General features: G+C 36.2%; 1 protein-coding gene across 1 annotated transcript in view; it reads left to right on the top strand.

Annotated features, from left to right (window-relative positions):
* The window catches only part of CSMD1 (CUB and Sushi multiple domains 1), a 471181-nt gene that overhangs the window by 187343 nt on the left and 255949 nt on the right, over positions 1-27889 (top strand). Inside the window, exons 6-8 of the mRNA XM_026033888.1 lie at positions 4588-4675; positions 13430-13554; positions 16729-16850. Of these exons, the coding sequence (XP_025889673.1) occupies positions 4588-4675; positions 13430-13554; positions 16729-16850 (335 nt within the window). The remainder of the gene's footprint in view (positions 1-4587; positions 4676-13429; positions 13555-16728; positions 16851-27889) is intronic.

The following is a 27889-nucleotide window of genomic DNA, read 5'->3' as shown; positions in this document are numbered from 1 at the left end:
TATATTTTAAATTAGTGTTTTCCATAAATCATCAAGCTTGTATTGCTTAAGGCGTGGATATGGTCTAAATTCAGGCAAGTCATAATCAGTGATTGATTGATTTTGGCAGTCTTGATGTACTCTCACTATAGTTTTGGGTGTAAATTCCTTAACTAAATCGAACAAAATGCAAATGTCTGAATTCTGTCTTGCAGAATTGTAGGTATCCACTGGAGACTGAGTCACTCACTTGCAAATTTCAGCTTTCTAGAGCCATCAAAGACGTTTCTAGCACTTTAATTAACAGTAAATAACAGTACTTGTTAGTAATATCAGTTTATTTTGCATGGACCATCCACTGAAGTAAATGAAATGCACACGTCCAGTTCCATTGTCACAGGGTCAGTTGCTTGTTCCCTGTGTCAGGTGAATTCAACATCTGTGAAAATCTTGTGTTTTTGATTTGCAAAGAATTGTCCATCTTTGAAGATGCAGCCTTGCCATAAATGAGCCAAACAGTATCTCAGGAGGTTCACAAAATATGCGTGCGAATGTGGAAGACCAATTCTGCCAAAAAAAAAAAAAAAAAAAATGTTGCATATGGTGGAAGAAGCTGGTTCTGAACTGTTTCTCTCGTATGGCTCCTTGGAATTTTATAAAATGAAGAAAACAGAATCTGTATTCCATTTCCCAATATATTCTATTTCACAGGAAAAAGATGCTTTAGTTATAACTTACTTCTAAAACTAAAACTCTCAATTCCACTTCAACAGTTTAACCCATATTTAAATCGGACTAAAATCCAAATGTTTAGTTAAGTTGAAAAGGTGGATGTTTTGACACTTTCTCCCCACAGTTCCCAAATGTGGAATTGTTTTACTATGTGAAAGGATATTTATTTCAATTCTTGTTTTAACCAAAGTGCAAGAATCAAAACAGATGTCCCTATGAGTGAGCATCCTCTTTACAACTTCAGGAGACACTGGACTAATAAACTCCCAGACTAGCTGAGAGATGTGTGCCAGCCCAGTCTTAAATTGCTTCATTAGGCTGGAATAAAATCTTATATTCAGTTGCTGAAAAGGGAGGTAGAGGAAATAGTCCCCTAGGAAAAAAGTAAGTTTCCTAGTTTCCCCTAGGAAAGTAAGTTTCCTAGTTTCCCCTAGGAAAAAAACAAAACCAAATATAATGAGAAAAACTCCTTTTTTTGTTTTGACTGCTGATTCTCTTTTGAACAATAGATGTATTTTATGTATATAAGGCACCAGTACAGATTAGGGATTGACCTGCTGGAAAGCAGCTCTGCAAAGAGGGAATCTGGGAGTCCTGGTTGACAGCAAGTTAACCTTGAGCTAGCAGTGCCCTCATAGCCAAGAAGGCCAATGGGATCCTGGCCTGCATCAGGAGGAGTGTTGCCAGCAGGTCAAGGGAGGTGGTTCTGCCCCTCTGCTCAGCTCTGGTGAGGTCTCACCTGGAGTATTTGGGTGCAGTTCTGGGCTCCCCAGTATAAGAGGGACGTGGAGCTTCTCGAGAGGGTTCAGTGAAGGGCAACTAAGATGATTATGGGAATGGAATGTCTCTCGTATGAGGAGAGACTGAGTGAACTGGGCCTCTTTTCTCTGGAGAAGAGAAGGCTGAGAGGGGATATGATTAACATGTGTAAGTTCAGGAAGGGAGAATGCAGGGAAGAAGGGGACAAGCTGTTTTCATTGGTGGCCAGCGATAGGACAAGGGGAAATGGACATAAGCTGAAACACAGGAAGTTCCATTTCCAGGTGAGGAGGAGCTTCTTTTCTGTGAGGGTGACAGAGCAGTGGAAGAGGCTGCCCAGGGAGATTGTGGAGTCTCCTTCTCTGGAGGTCTTCAAAACCTGCCTGGATGCCACCCTGTGCCACATGCTCTAGGTGTGCCTGCTTGAGCAGGAAGGTTGGACTAGATGATCTGTAGAGGTCCCTTCCAACCTTGAATATTCTGTGATTCTGTGAAAGAGAACAAACAGGTAGAAATGGATTTTTTTTCAAGACTACACAAAATCCCCTTCATTAAAGGAAAAAGCAAAATAATGAAAGATTGGGTGTTTGATGCATGAATAGCAGAAGACACATCTGAAGGATGCGTCAAAAAGAGACAGTAGGAATTAAACATTCTCATGTTACGGCCTCAGCAGCACCACTATATGTAGTGGTGTGAATAATATACAGCACCACCGTGGACAAGACGGAAAAGAGACAGGATTGAAACATAGGAAGGCTCTGATAGGGATTCAGTAGGGCATCTTTTCATCTGTTTTCACTATGGTAACGAATCCTGGACCTAAAAATCTTTTTCTATAAGAAACTGAATATTGATATTTGAAGGTATGAAGATGTATTTATATTTTTAAGGGTATAAGGGTATATAAAGAATATTGATATTGATTATTAGGTAAATTGAAAATACTGTCAGGTAAAAGTTTTTTAGCACATCCAAATCCAGAAGTATGTTTATATACATATCAACAGCCCTGTTGTCTCTGAACCACAAAAATAATACAAAGTTTCACTAATTTGAGATTTTTTTTCCCCTACCTGGAAAGAAAGAATCAGACAGGCAGGTTTTAGAGGAAATTTGATTTATTTTGTTATGAGAGCCTGTCATGCCACCACCATCTGTTAGGAGTGATTTGTCATTTCATTGGGGAAGGCAGAAGCTAAAAGCCAGACTTTATTTAACAAGGGTCAGTGGCCGTCCAGGAAGACATCCACTGAGCTGCAGACATAGGAAACCTCCTCCGTTTTAAGCAGCAGTATTTTCTTGGAATAAATGGCCTTAAAATTAATCACTTTTCACCAAGGTCAATGCTGAAAGAGGTAAGTAGTGACTCAGAAGAAAACTCTGTAAAGCCTCTGCCTTGGGAGATTAGATCATTCAGTGCTACAATAAGGTTTCAGTCATCATTTTCTAATGACTAAAATAAGCACATTTTCTGTAAAACCTCATCTTTTTTATATGAACAGATTAATATTTTAAAAATAATTTTTAAAATCGAAAAAAATAATTTATACATATTGCTTTAAATCTGAATAATATTTTATATCCTGTCACCTGGTCATCTTAACAACCTCATCACTGACTCTAAGTTGGTCCGATATAATGATCAAGGACTGAAATTTTTCTTTATAATTTTAACTTGTTTTTGAAAACCATATAAAAATACGATGCCATCTATATACCAATCTATATACCATCTATATATGATCTATATACCAAATATGCTATATGTTTACTCATATGAACTGGATTTGTACCATGGTTGTGTATTTTTATTTTTCAGGAAATAATCTTTTAAGTAAAATATTTTACAGCCAAGATATTGTTCTTTAGTTGTGTGTAGAAACAAATTAGTGTCATACTCATCACCTCTCTTAAAGATTCTAGAACAGGCATTATACAATACAATAAAAAGGACCAAAAATACACATGATGAAAGAGATGATTATTCTTTTCCATCTTTTTAAAACATTCTGTCTGTCAAAGCAAGAAAGCAATAGAGTTAAGTGTTGAAAGATACTACAGTTGCTGCAGTTTCTCTCTTTAAAGAGCAATCCATGCTCATGCATTCTGATATGTAAAAGAGCTTTTTGCTTAGTTATGTTTCTTTAGTAGTGTAAAACAGCTTTTTATTTCTGTCAATTTTCTCTTGTAAAACTTCAGATTTCATTTATTAATGGCTCCTGATGCTGCTAAAAGGGGCATAAAGATTTTTTAGCTCTTAATTGTAAATATCCTTCCAGTTACTATTCTTTCTGCCACTGTATTCAATTTGAAAGCATACCCCTGAGCAGAAAAATCAGCCAAGTTTTATATCTAATTTCTCATCACCTTCAGTGGTAATGCTGTCAAATATAGTCCACTCAGACTAACTTTTTTGTTTTTTTTTTCAGCTAATATACTCCAACCAAACCTATTTTTTTTCAGGATTAACATTTTACCCTGTCCTTGAGAGTTTCCCAGAATGTTTTAACATGAAGTATGTTAGCCACAAGTCTGCTAGCTGTATTCTTCTGAGGAAATGCAAAAAGACACAACTGTGTAACTGTACATGGACATACATGGGCATATGTGGTGGAGAGAAAGCACATATTTGAGTCTTCTGTATATTATAGTATTGTGGCTGCGGCTGTGGCTGTAGCTTTATGTCTTGTCTCTGCGATGAATAACTTGTAGCTCCATATATTGCATAAATATCTTCTTACACATTAGGAAGAAAAAAGCAAATCTGAATTCTAAGCAAAAGCTTAGATTTTGTTTTCTCAAACTATCATAATCTCACAGTCATTTTCCAGAGCATTTTCCAGAGGATGCCTTCATGAAACATCATTTTCCTTGTCTGAAACAAGATGTGGATACTAGTGTGTAAAAATATGTCTGACAATGGGGGAAAAAAAACCCAAAAAAGTTATGTGGGGCTTAATATTCTGTCTGAATTTACATGGTTTCAGGAAAATAAACAAAAAACTGTGAATGCACAAGTAGTTAAGATCAGGTCATGGAAGTTAAAATACAGGAGAAGTAAAAAGTAATCCATCCAGCTATATGACTTATAATTTATTTTCTTTTACTTTGCAGTGACCCAAGGTGGGGATGCAGTCGCATCTGATGCCTGTCCTGATCCTGGAGTTCCTGAAAATGGGAAAAGAGTGGGCTCTGACTTCAGGTAGGCATGCTTAATTTTGTATATCACCAAGAAGATACTTATTTGTATAGCATCCAACCCAAGTTAATCCATATTGGCATTTCCAACATTGTATTTTATCTCTAGTGCAAGGTATTGAATTTAGGTAGGAAACAACTGCACATCCTCAGTGTCTTGCAGGTCTAATGGCATTTATGAGTTGGATGATTTTGAATTGGAAGAAGACTTGCCTCTAGACTGTAACAAAAATGGAAACTTGAAAAATTTTAGGAAGATTAATTTGGAAGAGAAAGTGCTCTAAAATAGTTTTATTTTTCATTTTGTAATTAAATCAATAAATAATTATTGAATGGTCAAAATCTCAATAGCACAGTTTTTGACTCCAGACAAAAACTGACACCAGACACCAGAAAAAAAGAAAATTAAAAAAAAAAACAGATCCAAAAACATGCCTAGTAGCAAAAACTCTTATGAGTACCTGAAAATCTCAGGAAGAGATTTTCTTCTAATGTTCTAATAAAAGAACATTAAATTTCAACATATGTTTTAAGATATCTGCTGGGATCTAAGATTGAGAAATCCTGTAAAACATTGATTTTTGAACACAGTCTCTCAGGGATGAATGTGGATTAGTGTAAACTTAAATGTCTAGAACTTTTTATGGACAACGTTTAAGCAATTGACAAAATAAGGATAATTCCCTCCTTTTACTCCAGTCAACCTTTAATTTCACCCCATGTTATATTTCAGGGTTTATGGGGATAAATTAATATGTAAGGTTTGAAAATAATATCAGCAATGTCTTATAAGATAAATAAAACCTGTTAATATACTTTCATCACTATTATTTATCTCCATGTATTATTTCAGTGTTTTTGTCCTTTGTAAGTATTATTTGGAAAGGAATAAAATTGTATTTTGCTCGTAAACCTTTTTACCTGAAAATAGTTTGTGCAGCAGTAACTTTCTTTCCAATGTGGAGAAAATAAACACTCAGTGAAGAGTAAAGGAAAGATAATATTTTTTTTCTTTTTTTTTCTTTTTTTTTTCCCCTTAAAGAGTTATGTAAGGACTCCAAAAGGAGCTATTGTTCTTGTCAGGAGAATGTGATGCCTGTGGATATTAATCATAACTAAAACATCTGAAAATACACATTATTCAAAAGCTTTTCAACTCTACTGAAAGGCTTGTAGTGCGTAAGATTGATGGAAAGACAGAAGGTTGATTTTCAAGTCAGCCTGAGACCCTACAGATTTGGTGATGACAGGTCCTTTGAAAAGGAGTTCAGTTTCCAGCATAATAATAGTGTTTATTCAAATATCATAATGCAAACAAAAAGCTATTGAAATATTAACATTTTAACTCCCTCTTCTTGCCATGCTTTTACTATTTGCAGTGCAGGTGGTGGGGGATGAGGGTTTCAGTGATTTCAGAGAAGCCAGTATATCTGGATTCAGTGTGAGAGAGAAAGGGCTACTGAAACTTTGAAGTGATGATGAATATAATCAAGGCAGTTTTGATTTCTTTCACATTTTATTTTTCTAGCGCTTCTCAAAATAATAGATTAAGTATGAAATGGATATAAACAGTAACATTTCTGCTCTCAGATACTACATTTGATATGGTCAAAATATGCTAATTTTCCACAATTCCACTGAATTTAATTAAAAAAAAAACACACAAAAAACCCACTGTTAAGTTCTGTTAAGTTAAATATACTTCCTTATGCTTAGTGTTTATTACGTTTTTTTTTTCTGCTTTTTTTTTTCTCTTTAATCATGGTTGATTTCAGTCAAGTCACAGAATCACAGAATCACAGAATCACAGAATCACAGAATCACAGAATGGTTAGGGTTGGAAGGGACCTCTAGAGATCACCTAGTGCAACCCCCCTGCTCAAACAGGGACACCTAGAGCATATGGCTCAGGGCAGCATCCAGGTGGGTTTTGAAGACCTCCAGAGAAGGAGACTCCACAGCCTCCCTGGGCAGCCTGTTCCAGGGCTCTGTCACCCTCACAGTGAAGAAGTTCTTCCGCACATGGAGATGGAACTTCTGGTGTTTCAATGTCATACCAGTCTTCAAAAAGGGCAAGAAGGAGGACCCAAGCAACTAGGGTCAGTCTCAYCTCCATCCCTGAAAAAGTGATGGAACAGCTCATCCTAGATGTTGTCTCCAAGTGCATGGAGGGCGAGAAGATGCTCAGGAATAGTCAGCATAGATTCACCAAGGGGAAATCATGCTTGACTAACCTGATAGCCTTCTGTGATGAAATGACTAGCTGGATAGATGAAGGGAGAGTGGTGGATGTCATCTATCTGGACTTCAGCAAGGCTTTTGACATCATCCCTTACAGCATCCTCCTGGGCAAGCTCACCTGGGCAGCACACCTGGACAAGGTGTGGGATAGATGAGTGGACGGTGAAGTGGATTCAAAACTAGGGGGATGGCAGAGGTCAGAGGGTGGTGATCAGTGGTGCTGAGTCCCATTGGAGGCCTGTCCCAATGGGAGGCCCATTGGAGTTAGTGGTGTGCCTCAGGGGTCAGTCCTCGGTCTGGTCCTGTTCAATTTATTCATCAATGGCCTGGAAGAAGGGAAAGCGTACTCAGTAAGTTTCCTGATGATATGAAACTGGGAGGAGTAGCTTATGCCCCAGAGGACTGTGCCGTCATCCAGAGGGACCTGGACAGACTGGACAACCAGATGGTGAAAAACCTCATGAAATTCAACAAGGGCAAGTGCAGGGTCCTGCACCTGGGGAGGAATAACCCCATATACCAGTACAGACTGGGGACTGACCTTTTGGAGAGCAGCCCTGCAGAGAGGGCCCTGGGCATGGTGGTGGACGACAAGTTGACCATGAGGCAGCAGTGTGCCCTGATGGCCATGAAGGCCAGTGGAATCCTGGGGTGCATTAAGAAGAGTGTCTCCAGCAAGTTAAGAGAGGTGATTGTCCCCTCTCTACTCAGCCCTGGTAAGGCCACATCTGGAGTAGTGTGTCCAGTTCTGGGCTCTCCAGTACAAGAAGGATGTGGAGCTGCTGGAGAGAGTCCAGCTCAGGCTACGAGGATGAGCAGGGGCCTGGAACATCTGCCCCATGAGGAAAGGCTGAGAGAGCTGGGCCTGTTCAGCCTGGAGAAGAGAAGGCTGAGGGAGGATCTGATCAGTGTGCATAAATATCATAAGGAGGGGAAGTGAGGAGGATGGGGCCAGCCTCTTTTCAGTGGTGGCCACCGACAGGACTGGAGAAAATGGCCACAAACTGAAGCACCGAAGGTCCCACAGGAATTAAAGAAAAATTTCTTAACAGTGAAGGTGACAGAGCCCTGGAACAGGCTGCCCAGAGAAGTTATGAAGTCTCCTTCTCTGGAGATTTTCAAAACCCACTGGAATGCAACCCAGTGCCACATGCGTGTGCAGGGGGCTGGACTAGATGATCTCTAGAGGTCCTTTCCAACCTTAAGGATTCTGTGATTCTGTGATTCTATGATTCAACTTGTATCCGTTACCCTTTGTCCTATCACTGGCCACTTTCAAAAAGAGTTTGACCCGATGCTTTTTAAATCCTTCCCTTGGATGTTTGCACATGTTGGCAAGATCCCCTTTCAGTCCTTTCTTCTCCTGCTAAACAGTCCTAGCTCATTTAGTCTTTCCTCATATAAGAGATACTCCAATCCCTTAATCATCTTGGTTGCCCTCTGCTGGATCCTTCCCAGAAGCTCCATGTCTCTCATACTGGGGAGCCCAGAACTGCACACAATACTCCAGGTGCGGCCTCACCGGAGCTGAGGAGAGGGGCAGGATCCCCTCCCTTGACCTGCTGGCAACACTTCTGATGCAGGCCAGGATCCCATTGGCCTTCTTGGCTATGAGGGCACACTGCTGACTCATGGTTAACTTGCTGTCAACCACGACTCCCAGATCCGTCTCTGTGGAGCTGCTCTCCAGCAGGTTGACGCCTAATCTGTACTGATGCCTGGGGTTATTCCTACCCAAATTCAGGACCCTGCACTTGTCCTTGTTGAACCTCATGAGGTTCCTCTTTGCCCAAATCTCCAGCATGGCCAGGATTCTCTTAATTGCAGTGTCTGGAGTGTCGGCCACTCCATGCAGTTTGGGATTGTCTGCAAACTTGCTCAGAGTGCCCTCTGTGCTCTTGTACAAGTCACTGATGAACAAGTTGAACAGCACTGGGCTCGGTACTGACTCCTGGGGGACACCACTGGCCATGGCCTCCAACTGGACTCAGCTCCATTTTTCACAGCTCTCTGAGCTCTGCCATCCAGCCAGTTTTCAATCAGCCTCGCTTATCTAACCCACACTTTCCCTTGAGGATGTTTTGGGAGACGGTCGAAAGCCTATTTGAAGTCAAGGTAGACAACATCCACAGCTCTTCCATCATCCAGCTAGCCAGTCATCCCATCATAGGAGGCTATCAGGTTTGTGAAACATGACGCCCCCTTGGTGAAACCATGCTGACTACTCCTGATCACCTTCTTTTCCTTCACATGCCTAGAAGTGTTCTCTAGGAGGAGCTTCTCCATGACATTTCCAGGGACAGAGGTGAGGCTGACCAGCCTTTAATTTCCCAGCTCCTTCTTCTTACCCTTTTTGAGGAATGGAGTGCCATTGGTTTCTTCCAGTCCTCCGGCACCTCCATCACTCTCCAGGACCTCTCAAAGATGATGGAGAGTGGCTGAGCAATAACCCCTGCCAGCCCCCTCAGCACTCTTGAGTGCATCTCAGTTGGAACCATAGATTTATGGGTGTCCAGTTTGCCTAAATAATCCATAACCCAACCCTCCTCAATGAGTGGAAAGTCTTCGTCTCTCCTGGTTATCTCTCTTATATCTGGGCTCTGTAGTTCATGGGAATCAGGCTTAGCAGTAAAGACAGAAGCAAAGAAGGCATTTAGCAACTCTGCCTTCTCTGCATCCTCTGACACAGWGCGCCCCCCCCCCCCCATTCAACATCAGACTAACATTTTCCCTAGTCCTCCTCTTGCTGATGATATATTTAAAGAAGCCCTTCCTGTTTTCCCTGACATCTCTCAGTAACTCTAATTTTAAATGCGCTTTGGCCTTCCTTCTTGCATCCCTGTATTCTCTGACAGTGTGCCTATATTCTTCCCATGCAGCCTAGCCCTTCTTCCACATGATGTATGCTCTCTTTTTCTCATTATATTTATGCAACAGCTCCTTCCCCATCCATGCAGGTCCCCTGCCCCCTTTACTCAACTTATTTCTTGTGGGAATGCACTAATATTAAGCTTGGAAGATGTGGTGCTTTAGTGTTAGCCAGCTCTCCTGGGCCTGCTTTCCTTCTAGTACCCTGACCCAGGAGATTCCTCCAAGGAGCTCCCTGAAGGGGTCAAAGTTGTCTCTCTTGAAGTCCAGAGCTGCAATCCTACTTCTTGCCCGTCTTGCTCCACGCAGGATCATAAATTCCCACATCTCATAGTCACTGCAGCCAAGACTGCCCCCAACCCTCTCATTTCCCACTAGACCATCTCTGTTTGTTAGCATCAGGTCTAGCTGTGCCTTGTTGGCTTGTCAACCACCTGCAGGTCTGCAATGTTCTGCAGGAACCTCCTGGACTGTCTGTTTCTGGCTGTGTGATTATCCCAGCAGACATCAGGATAGTTGAAGTCCTAGGACTAGGCCTCGTGATCGGGGGGCTTCTAGCAGCTATCTGTAGAAAGCTTCATCCACTCCCATTTCCTGATCAGGACTATAGTAAATTCCAATGACAGTGTTGCACCTGTTGGCCTGCCCCTTAATCCTCACCTACCGGCTCTCAACCAGAGCTTTATCCTCTCCTCAACTTCTTAATTAAGAATAAGTTTTTGCTTTGGTTCAAAGTTTGGGTCATAAGTAAAATGTAAGAAGAAGAAGAAAGGAAAAGTGATTTATTCTACCCTGTTTAAAGTATATATTTAAGAATACAGAATCAAAACTAAGTCTTTCAGTGTGCATGGTTGCATTCAGTAGCAAGGGGAATAAAGATGGGAATTAAAGAAATGAAAAACACGAATTTACAAAGTGAGTTCAATTAATAAATTCTTTTGAAATTTCATATCAAAGTACTTTCTTAAAATGCCATTTGTTTTAATTGAAAATGTCAGGCAGAAAATGGTGGGATTAGGTAATTTAGAACTTGTCCTCAAGGGACAAGTACTCTTAATGCAAACTCTCTTGCCCAGTTGCATCCTGTTCCCTGGGATCTTATTTAGAAATATATCTGTTTGTCTGAAATATAAAAGAGTTAACGTGATTCGACTCACTTAAAATTTTCATTATTGATTATTGTGCTCTAAAACACCTAAAAGTATGTAGCTCGATTCAGCTATCTGTAGGGTATGTGTTATAGAATAATTTTATATGTAAACATTTTTTGTTATTCAGTCATTTTTGCCATCAAAATAACAAACAAAAGTTTCCCAAGTGGGGGGGGGGAAGCAAACAAACAAACAAGGAACACCTTAATGTCATGCTTTGATGTTGTCTTTGATGAATTTCATTTGTTTTCATTTATGGATGTGAGTTTTATAATCTGTTAGGTAGAATATAGCTTTTAAGCTTACTTCATCATTTATTTGCAAAAAAAAAAAATCATTTTCTTATGTACACAGTAATACAATAGCCCATACCTCCATTCTGCAGAATGTAGTAGCTTTGTCTGGAATATCTTTTGAATATGGCTTTCATTATTTTTATGTTTGTCAGCCTTGGTAGAATTAAAATGACATTAAAGTGCTTTTCTCAAAGTGTCAGTTGTCATACTCATGGCAGAAATCTGATGCTTCAACAATAGCTGCTTCACAAAGGATGCAGCCAAGCTGATATTAAAGCACGCTTTGCAGAGCGTCACTGTGTTCAGCACTATCTCAGACATCCTGGTGACATCTCTGAGTGCTATTCTGTAGCCTAGCTAAAGTTTTATCAGAAATCCTGAAATAACTTTGTCATATTTGTCAATTCTTAGAGTTGTTATTCAAGCTTTTCTCTGTCTTTAATTATAACCTTGATTAACTTTTGAGTTCTTTGCATTCCTACCTTGTTCTTTAAATCCAACTTAGCTTTTACTAAGTTCTCTTTTATATCTATGTACACTCTATTTATAGAGACACATTATATACTATATATACACACACTATATGTATATTATATATATATATGTACACATATTGTACAGTATGGTCAGTGTATTGTATTCAGTGTCAGTTTGTGACAAAACATTTCAGAAAATTATGTTAATTGTGTAAAATATATGAAGTTCACATTATTAGTCTTCAGATATATGTTGTTTTAGGAGCTTTGGAAGAAAATAATGAAGTAGGTAAAAATATTAGTAAAAATGTAGCATTGTAATTGTATGGATTAACTTCATAAGTAAAATTAATATATCAGTTCAGGACTAATATTTTTAAAATGATGTTATTATGAAAACACCAGTTCTAATCACAKAATCATAGACCCCCCTGTACATCTAAAGCATGTGCACTGGACACACAGCCAGCTGTGGCCTCACCAGGGTTGTTTACAGGGGGACGATCACTTCTCTCGACCTGCTGGAGACGCTCTTCTTAATGCACCCCGGTATCCCACTGGCCTTCTTGGCCAACAGGGCACACTGCTGCCTCGTGGTCATCTTGTCATCCACCACAACGCCCAGGTCCCTCTCTGCGAGGCTGCTCTCCAGAGGGTCAGTCCCCAGTCTGTACTGGTGTCCGAAGTTATTCCTCATTCCTCCCCAGGTGCAGATCTTGCACCTTTTTTATTTTTTATTTTTTATTTTTTATTTTTTTGCTTCTGAGGAAGTAATCAAGTGCATCAAATTAGGAATCGCAAATCCAAACTTTAAATCAGTTACTTGCTTTCTTTTGTTTTATGTATCCATCCCAGATTTGTATNAAAATTTTTTTTTATAAAAAAAAAAAAAAAAGACTATTAAATCTATGGTGAAAGCATAAAAACACATTGCAATATTGGCAAGCAATGTAGTTAACCTTTTATATGCTTTTAGGAAACTGATGAAATATTTGTTCTTGTAAAGTAGAAATATACTGGAAGCTACTGAGTGTAATTACCTTTGCTTTTGTCCAGAACACTGTTTTGATCACTGAGCTTTCTGACTGTCATCCAGCAATTCCCTGAATTCATTGACTTAAAAAAATTGAGAAATTGTCTGTATTGAGAACATTTAGTTACCTCTAAGAGCTATCAGATACAAAATGAAAAGCAGAAAAACAAATAGCAACAAATTTGTCTGATTCTGACAGGCAGTGAAAAAAATGTCACAAAAAAGTAGAAATGCTTTAGGGCAGAAAAAATATAAATAGATGCAACAATGCTGTTTTGGAAAGCCRTGTTTGAGTTTACTCTATAACAAAGTTATGACTACAGAGTATATTCTCTCTACATATAGAGTATAGTCACTTTACATAATAGTTGATCAATACTGTGTAGTAAGAAATTCTTTTAAAAATGGAATAAATTTATAAAACATTCCACAGAGCAAAATTTAAAATTTGAAAATAAATCAAAACTAACATAATCACCATACTTTTGCAAAATATTTTTGCAAAACATTTTTGCTTTAGTAAGCTTCAAATGTGTTATAAAAATAAGTGTAAGGACAATATTTAAATCCTTTTAAATTAATCATTTTAAACCTAGAAAAGTTTTATCAGAAAAATTCAATGAAGCTGGAAATATGGCTTTTTATATGCAAGATATTTCAATTCTGTCCTTCATCCTCCTTTTATTCTGCTAGGGTGGGTGCAAGTGTACAGTTTTCCTGTGAAGATAATTATGTGCTGCAAGGTTCGAAGAGCATCACTTGCCAGAGAGTGACAGATACTCTGGCTGCCTGGAGTGACCACAGGCCAATTTGCCGTGGTAAGTGCATTCAATGGAATTTTTCCTAAAGTTTGAAAGTGTAACTTATAATTTTTGTTTAGAAATGTAACTGAAAGATGTTTGAAAGACAGCAAAAAAATGTAATAACATCATATGTATATGCAAAGATCTTTCTGTAGCATGAGAAGCTTTTTACAAAAGCTGACAAARGTGCATAAATATCAGTTTAATGCACTATTTTCCATTTGGTAGTGTAACATTGTCATGTCAAATATATTCTAATTAAGATCTATTTAGGTTAAGCTAGTTATGCCTAGGTTAAACTATTCTATATGAAATCCTGACATTCTCACATAGTCCATGCTTTTTTGCTAAGTACATGCTAAATTGCTAAATTATGCACATGTTTTCATAGTGTCCTTTTCCTAGGGCTGTTTTTAATACCATTCAAATCTGCATCAAGGGAAAGTTGAAAGATTTGTCTTTAGTGACAGGATTACCTTCCCTGCAGGTAGATTTAGATAAAAATCAAATCTTTATTTTCTCCTGAGAACACAGTGGAGTTTCATGTTAAACAAATATGAACTAGCTAACATTTTTCCAAAATATATGAAAATAACTTAGATATTATTCACATTTAACACWACCTAAGCATGCTGTGTTTACTTGCCCAAGAATCTTGCACATCTTTTTCCGGGTTAAGTGTGTTTTGTACTGACTSTATTGAGCATTATTGACTGATAGGAGCATTATTGCAGTGCATTTCCCAGTGCATTTCTCAGTGATGTAAGTTGACTAGCTTTAACTTGCTTAATCCAAATCATTTTCCTTTACTAGAATTTGGATATTTTTTGGCAGACCTTTTTACAAACAAGGGAACAGATTATTAGTCTTCAGAACAATACAGTCATTATACTGTAATGTAAAAGGCTTTACAGGAGGCCACCAATGTTCATTCATCAGAAGTCAGCCACCATAACACTGGAGGAGAAAACATGTTTTTCCCGCTGCAGAAATGGTTGTTTAAATTGTAAGATGACATAAATGATATTCCTGCAAATTATGCTTCCTATTACAAGCTATAGAACATAAAGCATGGCTAACATTAAATGGACATACCAACCTAAATGGACAATCTAAAATATAGAAAAAAATAAAAAAAATAAATCTTGTATTCACTTGTATTCAGGGTTAATCCTAAATGAAAAATCTAAATACATCTTCTTAGTATTTGGTTTCACAGTACTATGAAGTAATGTGTTTATACAACTGCATCATTCACTTTCCTCCTACTCCTGTTGAATTTATTCTTGTTTGCTAATATACTTCAAAAATAAGCTGAAATAATCTATGCATGACTAAAATAACACTCAGCAGAAACGGGCTATTGGCTCCTGAATTATTTGTATGTTATTATTAGAGTTAGTTGTTCCTTCCAAAATATTATCTTCAAATCTTTATTATGCTTTATTCCCTCCAGTAAACAACTAACAGAACAGGATATATTAGTCTGACATCTCTATTAAAATCTCATTCAAAAAAAAAAAAAAAAGTTAGTTTTCTCAATTGTACTTGCAAAATTGTAGCTAAACTTTCACAACTGCCATGTGATGAGCAACCCCAGAGACTATCTCGTCATTGCTTAGCACCTTAATTATCACATTAAGCAGCCTACAGTTCCCATGCGTGTGCTGCTCAGGGTGCCCCTGGGCTGGCTGCTCCCTGGGGTGGTGAGAGCTCCCCAGCCAGGCTGGCAGCGCCATCCCACCGCCCTGCCAGAGCACCAGGCCCTGGAGGAGAGCCGAGTGGAAGGAGAAGCACGGGATGCTCCAAGCCAGGGTCATCAGGCACATCGTGCGAGAAGGTGCCCTCAGAGCCCTAACAGTGCTGATGTAAATGTAAATGTTTCTGTTTTTTGGTTGCTATTTTTTTTGAATTCTACATAGAACATACCAGCAATTAATTCCTGCTTTCTTCAACTTGTTCATAAAACTGCCCTAGAAATTTTCTGCAATTTTTTTTCAGTATCATTTCTCAAACAGATTTCTGAGATCTTCAGATCTTGACTGTAAGATATTCTAAGAAGACCTGAGAGAAAGATATATATATATTTATTTCCCTAGTGTATAGCTTGGGAAGACAAGCTGCAAGCTATATTCCGAGACCTGTTGCCATCAGGTTGCATCTGTGGTTTTGTGCCTGCTGTTGCAGACCATGTGCAGAACTAAGTAACTATAAATTAGTAAGTAATAATTATCTGCTAGTTAGGATGCTATAGGCTTCTTTAGAGTGGTTGCTGAGATGAGAAACCTCTTTCAGATTAAATGAATCTGCTTTTGTTATTTTAGTAGTTGACAGAATATATTTTGTTTGGTAGATACATGCTGAGTTTCTGTATAACTATTAAGTGGCATATAGTGACACACTTAAACATGAAGAGTTGTATTTTTCGACATCACATGCATGGACAGCTTTTTAATGTTTCCCATTGATACTTTGGATGAATTGGATGAGAGGTTTTTTTGCGTTCTGCTGACAGAGATCATTAAGCGAGGTTTAAATACGATGTCTGAGATGTAATTGAAATTCATGGAACTGTGTTAAGACAGTCTCTGCCATTAAGATAGCCAGACATTTTCACAGAAAACAATTCAATGAGGTAAGGAAATTATTCCATGCTTTAAAATGGAGACAGGTAAATAAAATTTTCAGAATTACCACAATTACATGAGGTATTCTAGTACAATATTCAGGAAAAGAATAAGTAAGCTTTAATGAGKGTAGCTGTTCTTCTTACCAACACTGAATCTTGTGTAAATGAAGAATTTAAATTCTATCAAAAGTTAATGAGAATTATGCTGATAAATTCTGAAATTCAGGTATTTAGAAGTTAACATGTATCTTAAGTACTGGATACGGTGTGAACTAGATTGTTGATTTTTAGCATCTTTAACTAAGATAAGAATTAATATACATGTTAAGTTGATTAACAGAAAAGTCCTAATTTCCATGCTCTGTAGATCACTTTTCAGATTTTTTCTGACTGGATSAAACCCCTTCAAAGGCAGACTGTAACAGAATATATCAGCTGTAATTATTTCACAACAAGTAATTGTTTGGCAATTGTATCGTGATTTTACAAAATTTACTAAGAAATGTATAGCGTAAAAAGCCACAGGTGAAAAGCATATGACTTGATGTTTGTCATTTTAGCTAGAACATGTGGTTCCAATTTACGTGGACCAAGTGGAATTATCACCTCACCGAATTATCCAGTCCAATATGAAGACAATGCACACTGTGTGTGGGTTATTACAACAGTTGATCCAGAGAAGGTAGGCTTTTTGTCTTTGTCTCTGTTCCAACAGTAGATTATTCTTTTTAATTGTTAACCACAATAAAGGACAAAAAGAGATYCCAGCTACCCTTGTGAAAAAAAAAATGTTTATAACTATATATTTTAATTATTGTTAGTGAARTACAGGATAACAGCTGGATTTTATCACCAGAAAAGTCAAAAATGTAGAATCTATATATATTTCAACAACTACATATCATTTCCTTCATATACCAGTATTTTTGAAGACTGTATTCATGAGTTCATTAATATAGTTAAGGGAAAAAAAGATGTTCAACTTTATCTCACAATAAATTAAGTCAGTTGCAGAAATTATCTTCTTACAGCATGTTTTAATAGTGTATTATTGAGACATAAGGATTGTTTCTTTGCAAAATTAGCTGAGTGTTTATTTCACTTCAAGGAAAGCAGATTYAGTGCTTTGTATAAGCAGTAAAAGCACATATGGAAGAAAAACACGAAAAGCACAGAGTTATCATATTGTGGAACTTTTTACTATAGAGGAAGTTCTCTCCTGTAAAGGGAAGTGTGGTCTTTCCAGCAGCAAACTTATTATATTTCATATTGTGTAACAATTTAGAGCTGACTATTTGTGAATGACCTTTGACATTTGAAATCATTAAATCTTACAGAAAGCATTAAGTCAGTTAACGTTTTTATATATAAAGTGTTTAGACTATGGAAGATATCTGAAAAAATAAACCAATTCAAATATCCGTTAATATGTAGTCCTTATTTGTCTTTTCAAAGACAATGTATTTTTTATAAAAGGAAAGCTAAAGAAAATATGTTAAATTACTGCTGAGAAATGAGAGTCTTAGCACCTTGGCTTAAAATTGTTCCTGTAGTACATTTCCATTTTATATTTCTTCCTTTGACTTTTAGAGAATTTTAATGATTTTTTTTTCACATTTATGATAAAAATCAAGACATTAAATTCCTATTGGTTGCTAAATACTGACTGCTCACGGGTATTTATTAAACTATGTGGAATATGTGTTTTCTTTGGGGTCTCTGACTTATTTGTGGAAGAACATAATTTACTACAATAATAATGAAGCTTTATTCAGTTTACTACAGTATAGCCATTTTTGAATGGATTTTGGATTTTAGTATGGTGGAGATCARTTAGCTTGAAATGAGTTAATATAGTGCTCTATTCACTAAACTCTAAAAGCCATTTATAAGTAATCTTTCATGGCCAAGTTGATAGTTCAATAATACAAGAATACATGGAAGGAATTGCACAACCAAACAGTGCTTAGGTTAGTCAAAATGAAAAGGTACGAGAATAATATTTTGAAATTTTGTAAAGCAAAATTTCATCCAGCTTTTCAGATGGAAAGTAGAGAGATATGTTAGCAGAGAATTCGATAACCACAGTGTAGAGAGGAAAGGAAAGTTTAAGTCTGACAGGTCAGGACTTTATTTTTAGGGCAGAATGAGCAATAGAGAATAAGATCTTTTCTTAATTTGTCTATCAGTGCAACAGAAGAATATATTTTTTTTTGTTTAAAGATGAACATTTGTTATAGGACCATGGCAATTATGAATGTAAAGTTTTTTTAATCATAGTCTTTTCCAGTCGTTTTCAGATTCCGTGTTGTTTTACATCCTTAAATTACTTAATGCCATTTAACACATATCCTTTGTGTAATGAAAGATATGAAGGAAAATGCATTTATTTGCAGGCTCTCTTTCCAGARAGACATATCTTACCAGTATGTTGAAACGTGGGAGCTATAAAACATTAATTACCTCCTGTAAATTCATGTCTACATTTTGAAAATAATAGATTCATTTTTAGGTGTGCTGAAATGTGAGATTTTTCATCCTTGACTTCTACTAGTGTTAAAAGCCACAGAACTCTGGATAATTGAASAGTGTATTGAAGATCTAGTCTTAAGATCAGGTTGAGGTTCTTTTTTTCTTTTTTTCCCTTCAGATGTATCAAAATGCCCAAGGTTTGTTTTTATTTTCTTTTCAAAGTACATATATACATCATTCATGACAAGGTATTACTATGTATCTGTTTGTGTTCTTTCATCTGGTGTGTTTCCATATACCATTTTTAGAGAGAATGTTTTTCTTAAATGATTACTCTTAGGAAACTCTTTCCTAAAGCCATTCATATTTAGGGAATGAGAAATTTGTGCCTTTCAGATACTACTCATTCAAAAATTATATATTGTAACTTAAATTTGACTTATCAGATGAACCAAAATGTTTTCTTCATACCTGTATACTGTTGTTTGACAAATTTCTTTTGAAATGCTGCTATAGTAAGTATATCGTGAGAATTACAGCATGGGATTTCATGTTGTGCTTAACCAGGGAGAAAGGTTCTACTTTTGCACAGTGCATCAATCTCTTTTCATACACACGTGCAGGGCATGTCATGTAATATAAATACACAGTACAGATTGGAAAAAGTCGTCTAGCTGAAGAGGTGCACCTGCTAAAAATAAATAATTAAGTAAATATATAAAAATGAATGTGATTTGCTGGAACCATTTAAAAAACTACAAATTTTGACACACCACTTTTTGAAATCCTCCTTTCTGGCTAAGATGGAGGGGGATTTTTAATTGCAATTCAGAGTGAAAACAAATCACTCCAAGCTTGTAACCAACCTTATGAATGTCATGATTAATTAGATTTTCTTTCTCTTTTTTATCTTCTGAGCAATATGAAATTCTAGATTAAGTTATTGTCCTGTTCAAAGATATTCAAAGGTAGTGCTCTGCTTAGTTTGAAGAGTTGACGCTTCCTATTTAGCATATCTGCTTCCTCTGTGTCCCACTCTTGCAAATGTTACAAATTGCAAAGAAGTTATACTGTTGCAGATGTTGCAAATGCATCCTACTGAGGAGTCGTTTATTAGAGTTTTGTTGCTTGCAAATACAAGTTTACAGTACCCTTCTGACTACTTGTCACGTAAATGCTGTAAGTTAAACAAAACAAAGCAAAAAGGTAGCTTTGAGTTGGTTTAGTTCTGTTTTGCTGTTTCCAAGCTTTTTAGAATTTACCTTGTAATGTTCTTTTTAAGTCTTACGGATCATTTGTTGCTATCTCCTTCTTGCTCTTTATACAAGAATTTAGTGAGCTAGCATAGGTCCATCTCTTGCTGTTTCAATTTTTTCTTCCTAGCAGTGCAATTTTTCATGAAGCTGACTGCCTTGGATTCCCTGCTGCTCTCCCTAGCCTTTGGTAACACTACTAGACAGAAGAACTCTAGTTTTCAACTCCCATGTCTATAGGAGGAAAAGATTCAATGATATTTCAGCAATGAGTCCTAGCGTAACGTGTTATTTTTCTGACTGACTAGGGATATGGGGATAGCTGGAGGGTCCATAGTTTGCAGTAGCTCTGAAAACATGGGATGAATTGAAGAGAGAGATGAGACCCACTTTTGAATAAGATTGTCTTAGGCCTTACTACAGTGTCCTAAGATAGTTATTTCTGATTTACTGTCTTTCTACACACAAAGCTGGGGAACTTCAGAACGTTCTAACTCAGGGTGAATTTCCTTAATTCATAGCAAGGGTATCCAAAAAACATTGAAGTTGATTTTGAGATAATTCCTTCTGAGAGTCCTCCTTGTTATATGTTCTAAAAAAGAGGTTTTAGCAACTAAAATATGGTAAATAGGCAAATCTTGTGAATTGAGGTTACATTGATGATTTGTCAACTAGTAATATGATGATAGCTCATGATAGCTCAGACTTGCKCCATTAATGACCTCCCTGTTTTCCTTTGTACAAAACATATAATTCTGCAGTTCTTATTTCCATGCAAGTAGTATATAAGAACCTACAACGAATTAAGATTTTTGTTAGGCATTTTATTCCAGGTGGATGGTATTACTGCTTTATATTTTTGATGCTATAGCATTATTTGTAAAGTGTGTTCATAAATAAACTATTTCTTCAAAAATTTGTCACAGACAGGCCTCCTATCCCCTTCAGTCACTGGTCAGACCACACTGCCATGGTGTTTACCAGCATGTCTCATAACTGCAGCACTTTATAGCACTTGGCAATCTCGCATTATACCCTGACTGTGGAATTCTGTTGCTGAGCAGCAGCCCTCCCATCTCTATAGACACAGCCAGAATGCTGCCCTAGTGATGATTTTTCATATAGATAGATAGATAGATAGATAGATTGATTGATTGATTGATTGAAAATTGATTGAAATTAGCAGATGTTTAGATGTTTAGGTGTTTCAGCTTGGTCCTTTATACTTACATTAGATGATATTTTATAATTAATTTCTTATTAATTTAATATTCATAAGAATTCCGGATTTTTTTTCTTTTGCATTTGGTTATACTGTAAGTAGCAATCTTTTTATATAGATTATTCCAATTAACTAGTTCAGTTTTATTTGCCAAGAATGTACCGGACTATGTGAGTTTATTCTTACATAACAGTAAGAGAAATCATGTTATTGTATGTATTGTATGGACAATGATCAGTAAAGGCAAATGAGGTAATTAAATATATTAAACTAAGAAATGTTATTTGAAGTATATTATTTGAACTGTGAACACATCTAGTCAAAAGTAGATCAGGTTCATTTTGCCCTTGATTTTCTGAAACAAAAAACAAACACAGGCCCTTTCAATTTTGCGTCATTACATCCTGCTTAATGCTTTTGACTAGTGCCCTTTAACTTTATATTTCACTTGTTATTTTACTCTTTATTATTTGTTTTATTCTTTGGCCATATTTGCACAGGTACTTTCCTTGAGAGGAAGCAATTTTCTTTCTGACCATGCAAGTACTGTAATCTGACTAGGAAACTTCTGAATAGATTGTGAGTTCTGTTCACAGATTCACAGAAAATATAAATAATGAGGTACCTGCAATATTTTCTTCACCTTATTCTTCACAGTTGGCTTTTGACTACCAGTTACTGCTTGCTGTTAAATGATAGGGGGAGATATAACACCTAAACATTTTGGAACATTATTTTTTTTTCTTTAACTGGGACAGTGCCTTCAATTTTAGAGGAATATGACATGATAGACTAAAGTTTCAGTGACTTTAGAATTTGCTTACTTCATGGGCTCTTTATGTTCCACTCATATCCCTTTAAAAATGACTAGGATCTCAGATATGCCCTTCTCCCCTTACTTCAGATATGCCCTTCTCCCCTTACTTCAGTTCACCTTCTGCCCTTACTTCAGTTCACCTTCCCTCACTTTAACCTTACCTGTACCTTTACATTAGCTTACCGTAGCTGTTTTTCTTATTATTTACTAACTCAAGAAGTATAATTTAGAATGCAAAAGGTAACTAAAGTGATTTTATAGGAAATCTATTGTTGTTGCTTAGCAATGAGGTTGTGACTTCCCAGAAATTCTGAAATCTGGTACAACTGGTACAGGCCCAACTCTTTGCTCTGAAGCCAATGGCTGGAAAATACATGCTCTCAGTTACACTCTTGTTGCTTACTTCCATCTGACCTTCCCCTTTCATCTTATATTACAATGAAGGGGGCTGTAACTGCTAAACTTCATGTTACCTCAGTGTTTAGGGGCCTTCAGGATATCGGTTGTGTCCACTATTCCAAGATTGGCTGGCGCACTATGAATTCTATGAACCGCAGGTTGGCCTGAGTATGACATACTAAGTTAGAAATGGCAGTTTTGAGGGCACTATATAACATATTCACTGCGAAATATTGACACTGTACCTTCAAAGGTAAGAATTATACAGTTGTGTTAATAATTTGTCACTATTAATTTGAAAAATTGCTGCAAAGAGATCTGCATTTGCTTTCCTCACAGAGATACTTTTTCTGCCTGATTGAGCCATTAATTTATTTATTATTTTTTTCTTGAAAATAAAAATATATTATTCCTTTTTAAATCTATTGATTTGATTTTTAAAATACTATCCTACTCAAAAAATAAACACACCAAAAACCCTTTCACTCTCGGCATTCATCTTTATGCAGATGTATCTGTACTTCTCTTGTGGCTGAATGATAGATTGTTGCCTCCAGCTTTTTCCTTAGGAGAACTACTGCTAAGAATGCTCTTTGAAAAGCCTTTTTTGCCTTTTTTTTTTTTTTTTTTTTTTTTTAATGGTCAAATATGTCTACTTTGATCTACTAAGGTCTCATACCTAATTATTTATTCAAAATTATTCTGAAAGTTAGTGGGTAAATTTGGAAATATATCTTGCTGTTATTTCCTTCCTCTTCCTTCATTATATGATTTCCTCTTTTATCTTCATCTTTCTTTCTGATTTGATCTCCATTAATATTTTTCTTTTCCTTCTAAATTATTCTTCTTTTTTTTTCATTATTTTCTATGCAATTTAATATTTTTAGAAATGAAAATATTCAGGTACAAAATACAAAATTACACCTTAATTGTCTTCATGGTTTAAACAGAGTGCAAAAAATGTTAAATCAATACTTCTAAAATACTAAAACTGAGATTTTAATTTATTTTTAACAACAAAAACTTGCTGATTTCCTATACTAGGATTTCTTTTTCATAATTTCTTAATGTAGTTTCAATACTATTCAATTCAATAATCTACCAATTGGTACACCGAATTATTTTTCCACCTAAATGCATTTTTTTTAAATTTATTCACAGTGAAATGACTTCAAACAATTTTATCAAATGGAGACTCAGTTTTCTAGAACTGTGGATGAGTACCCATTAAATGTATCTTAATTTCAGACAATTTAGAAAGTATCCACACTTACAGAAAATAACATTTTTATCACTTGTGCATGTACATACACATGCAATACACTCACAAAGATCTAAGATAACCAATTAAATGTTAAACCAATTATCTGAACAATCACAAAGCATATAAATATAGCAACAGAAAGTCATTGCAGTTCTTTCATTAATTATAGGAGATTTTCTGACAGGAAAAGCTCAGAGTAGAGCATGTATTAGATGTCTCTAAGTTACTTCTATTTAAAATATATTCCCAGTTTCCTTGGTAAGAATTATCAATTTCTATCAATTACATTACATTATTGAATTAATAACCCTGAGATAGTTTTCCCTTGTCTTTTAAAATACCTGTAACTATCGAAAGGATCTTATATTTTGCATTGTTGTTTGGCACTGTCATTATTTAAATATACACTTATGTATGTTGTTGTTTATATATGCATTTATTTGCTTTATGAGGTATTCTGCAGTAACTGTTGATGCACAGAACCTAAACGAATAAGGTTGATAAAAACTGACATAAACTCACATTCGCTGCACAGAGAGTTAAGTGGTAAAATTTATGCATTTAGCTGTTCTGTTTTACCTCAAAGTAACATGTTCACTTGCCTTGGGGCACAGATGGCCAAAGTTTCTTTGTGCATAATACTCCCTGTTTATTTTCTCTTCTAAAATCTTTTCTACTGGGAAGCTACCAGCCTTATATGTAAACAGTAAGAAATAAGAATTTAGAGACCGCATAGTGAAGTATTCATAGGAGAAAAAAAAGGCTTATATTTAGAAGCTATTAGTATTTTCTTAAAATTATTTGATTCTTACAATTTTCTTTAGCAACAGTASAGATTTTGCATTTGGCATCGCTGCAAATAGAAGCCTCCAGGTATTTGCAAAATAAATTAGTGCTAACACTTAATTTAATTAACTCACTTTACTGTATTGCTAAATGGGAGCTTCATGTTTTAAGTGAAGAGGCATTAGGGAGAACAGTAAATGGAGGACCAGATAAATTGTCACACATATGTAAAGACGTAGTTATCACAGATTTCAGGAAAGAGATCTATATGAGAAAAGCTATTTTTTTTTTTTCCACTTACTGGAAATTTTACTTAGTATGGGAAACATGACAAGGTCTGCAGTAATTTATTACAGAATAAAAGCTTTTTTCTAAGAAGTGCCATGTGGCATAGATAGCATTGGGGCTAATTTGATATCAAAGAATCATCATGGGATATGTACCGCCTGTATTAATTTCTCCCTAATTTAAAGACATAATTTAATTGTGCTGTCTCAACCAGTTTTATTTCTCTAGATCATCAAAAGATAACCACCTCAAAGGCCTAAGAGCCATTTTTATTCCTGGGATTCATTAACTAAGAAAAAAAAAAACAAAAAAACAGAATGATCCATGTAGGCTGTACCAACTAGGTGGTCACATCTCAGTGAAACTCTTCTTCAGCGCATTATCTTGGAGTCAGGCTCTCCAAGTATTAAAGCAGAACTTGGGCAGCCTTTTTGCAAGTTCTACCCTGTAATGTACAGCAAATTCCACATGTGCAACCTGGGCAAAATAGCTGTTAAAGCGATTAACTGTTAAAGTTAATCATCCCACTGTGTGTTTGATGACTAGCACCTTAAAGTACTGGCAGAACAAGTAAACAAGGGACAAATGTCTTTTCAGAATTCCTGACCTGGTATTCCTGGACAGGTATTGAACTAAGGATGTGGCTTTGTAGACCTGTGTGATTTCAGTACTCGTTTATGGTAGGAGAAATGCCAGTGAGTGCAGAAAAAGAGCTTATGGTGACACTGAAGTTAATACCAAAACTTCCTTTGCATAATTTACTGGAGTTTCAGTAAATTTTTATAATTTAAATGTATATATTTTAAAATAAAAATAAATAATCAGTATTTTTCTACTTGACGTTTCAGAGTAATTAATTGAATCAATTAATTCAATTTGAAATGGCAGTTTAAAATGTTACTGGCAACACATGGTGTATAAAAAAAAGTGTTAAATGAAATACAAGGGTAATTTGCACAAAMTGATGTTGTGGATGCAGTGCTAAATTTTTATATATATGTATATATATATAAAATCTCTTCTAATTGAAGTAGCAGTAAGGCAAATATCACAGAGCAATTTAGGTTGGATGACTGCAAGAACAGAACTACATCACTGAATGGCATATATTACTAAGCAGGATAGATGGGGGAAGATAGCAACTTACATTCTAGATTTCTATTCTACAGCACACAACATGCTCACACCACATGGGGTCTAGACTTCAGTCCAATTTATTTTGGAACTGTGGACCTGTGAGAACAGGACCCCCACTCCATCTGTTCAGCTGGACCTCTACGCCTGGTGGTTTTACTTCAAGCTCCGCCTTTTATCAGGTCATATGTGTATGTTTCCTCCCCAGACTGTTGTTACCACTCTTGCTACTTTCTATGGTAAATTGTTGGAACTAGATGCTAATGACATTACTAATCATTCAGGCCGTAGACAATTGCTTCAACTTTTTCTATTGGTATGGCCAGTCAACAATTATCACCAGGGGGTCTATTACCTACTGGGCTTACATCTCCCATATGTTACAAAAGTGTGAAGTTGGCTATCATTACATAATGAATTTGTCTATTGCTTATTTCTTTGCTCACCTCAGATCAGATTAATCTAGTAAAATTAATCTGGGTGGCCTTCACTTCATAACAGGTACATTTAACGGACCAAAATAATTACCTGAGATTTGACACAGCCACTAATGTTGCCAGCTATGGCTGAAGTATCTGCCTGCCTTTTGTTTTTCTTTCTTTCCTCTTTGATATGAGGCTAATAAACATATCCCTTGAGAATCAGTACAAAAGTATATTCTCAGATGATGCTTATATTAATATTCAGTGAAATTTAGACAATTTACTTGGAGCTATTTATAAAATATTAAATCCAAACAAATTTTGAAGATCCTTTGAAGTAAATGGAGACAAAAATATCTATCCTAAAATGTGATCATACCATGAAACAAGTTATTAATCTTCTGTATATTGTTAATGGGATCCTTTACAGATTAATGTGGTGATTTGTCAGCTACTTGATCCAAAAGAGACGTAGATAAATTTAAAGTATGTCAGAGCAAAAGAACAGCATTTAAGTAGTTGATGAGTTGGATGTATTTATTTATTCATCTACAGAAAGACTTACAACCAACATGAATTGTCTAAACCAAGATCATACCTCTTCTCGAACAAGTGGTGGCAATGTTTTATTCTTAGTCATTCTTGTGTTTACAGCCTTCAAATTAGTCTGTTTTACCATTCGAATATTGACAATCTGAGTAAGGCCACTGCACAATTAATGTCCGCTTTTTATACATCCTGTAAATGTAGCTTTCAGTGTAGCAGGCAGTCTCTCAGAACTCTTGAAGGCTGTCATGAACCCTAGAGTCTGCACTATTACAGATTTATCTCTGTCATTTTTGAAAATTAGTGTAAGATTCTTAATAATTAAACCCTGAAACAATAAGCAGGGGGAAAAAAAAAAAAAAAACCCTTAAATTTTGCAAATATGGTGGTATCTGCTTCTGAAAATGTCATTTGTACTCCTTCAGAAGTGACAGTAGGTTTTAGGCATAAGTTTACTCATATTTAATGTTCATCTGTTGTACTAGAAAATAGCTATTTGCTAATCATGTTTGTTTATTTCTGTGTTTCCACAGGATTTTGACTTTGTATCACTTTCCAGTGTCAGAAAGTAACATGTTTAAAGTGTTTTCTCGCATTTAGTTTTTTTTTTTCCCCTGCATGTGAGAAGATAAATAACCTAACTCAGTTGTTCATTCTGTAGTTGAACCCATCTCTGTCCTTAGACAGAGCTTGCCAAATTAGGCAGTCCTTCTTCATGCAGCAATCATCTCAATGTTTTACTCTTCATTTATTTAATAGGTAACTGTTATCCCTGTTCCAAGCTTATTGGCAAGGATGCAAGTGAATAGGTTCCAACRGAGCACAGATGTTCCTTTGTAAATGGACCAGTATAGAGTGATGACTGGAGGGCAGGGAAGCTTGCAGTTTTCTGCGCTGTCACTTTGCCTTCATTGCCTTCATGATGAATTTGAGCAGTATAAACCAGAGCTTTTGAGACAGTGTTTAATCACAAAATCTTTGGAAGAACATTTCACAAAAGCAAAGGAGGGCATATTAGTATCAAAATCTCAAAGAAAGAAAGAAAAAAAGGTTCTGGCATATTTTTCTATTCCTTGGTCCGATTTTGTTTTTCAGGTAAATATGTAATCCTTTAAAGG

Source organism: Nothoprocta perdicaria, unplaced genomic scaffold, assembly GCF_003342845.1.
Source record: "Nothoprocta perdicaria isolate Ctin4 unplaced genomic scaffold, notPer1 scaffold_136, whole genome shotgun sequence".
Lineage (NCBI taxonomy): Eukaryota > Metazoa > Chordata > Aves > Tinamiformes > Tinamidae > Nothoprocta > Nothoprocta perdicaria.
Note: the sequence above shows the minus strand (reverse complement) of the source record. Positions and strands in the feature narration are given on the sequence as shown.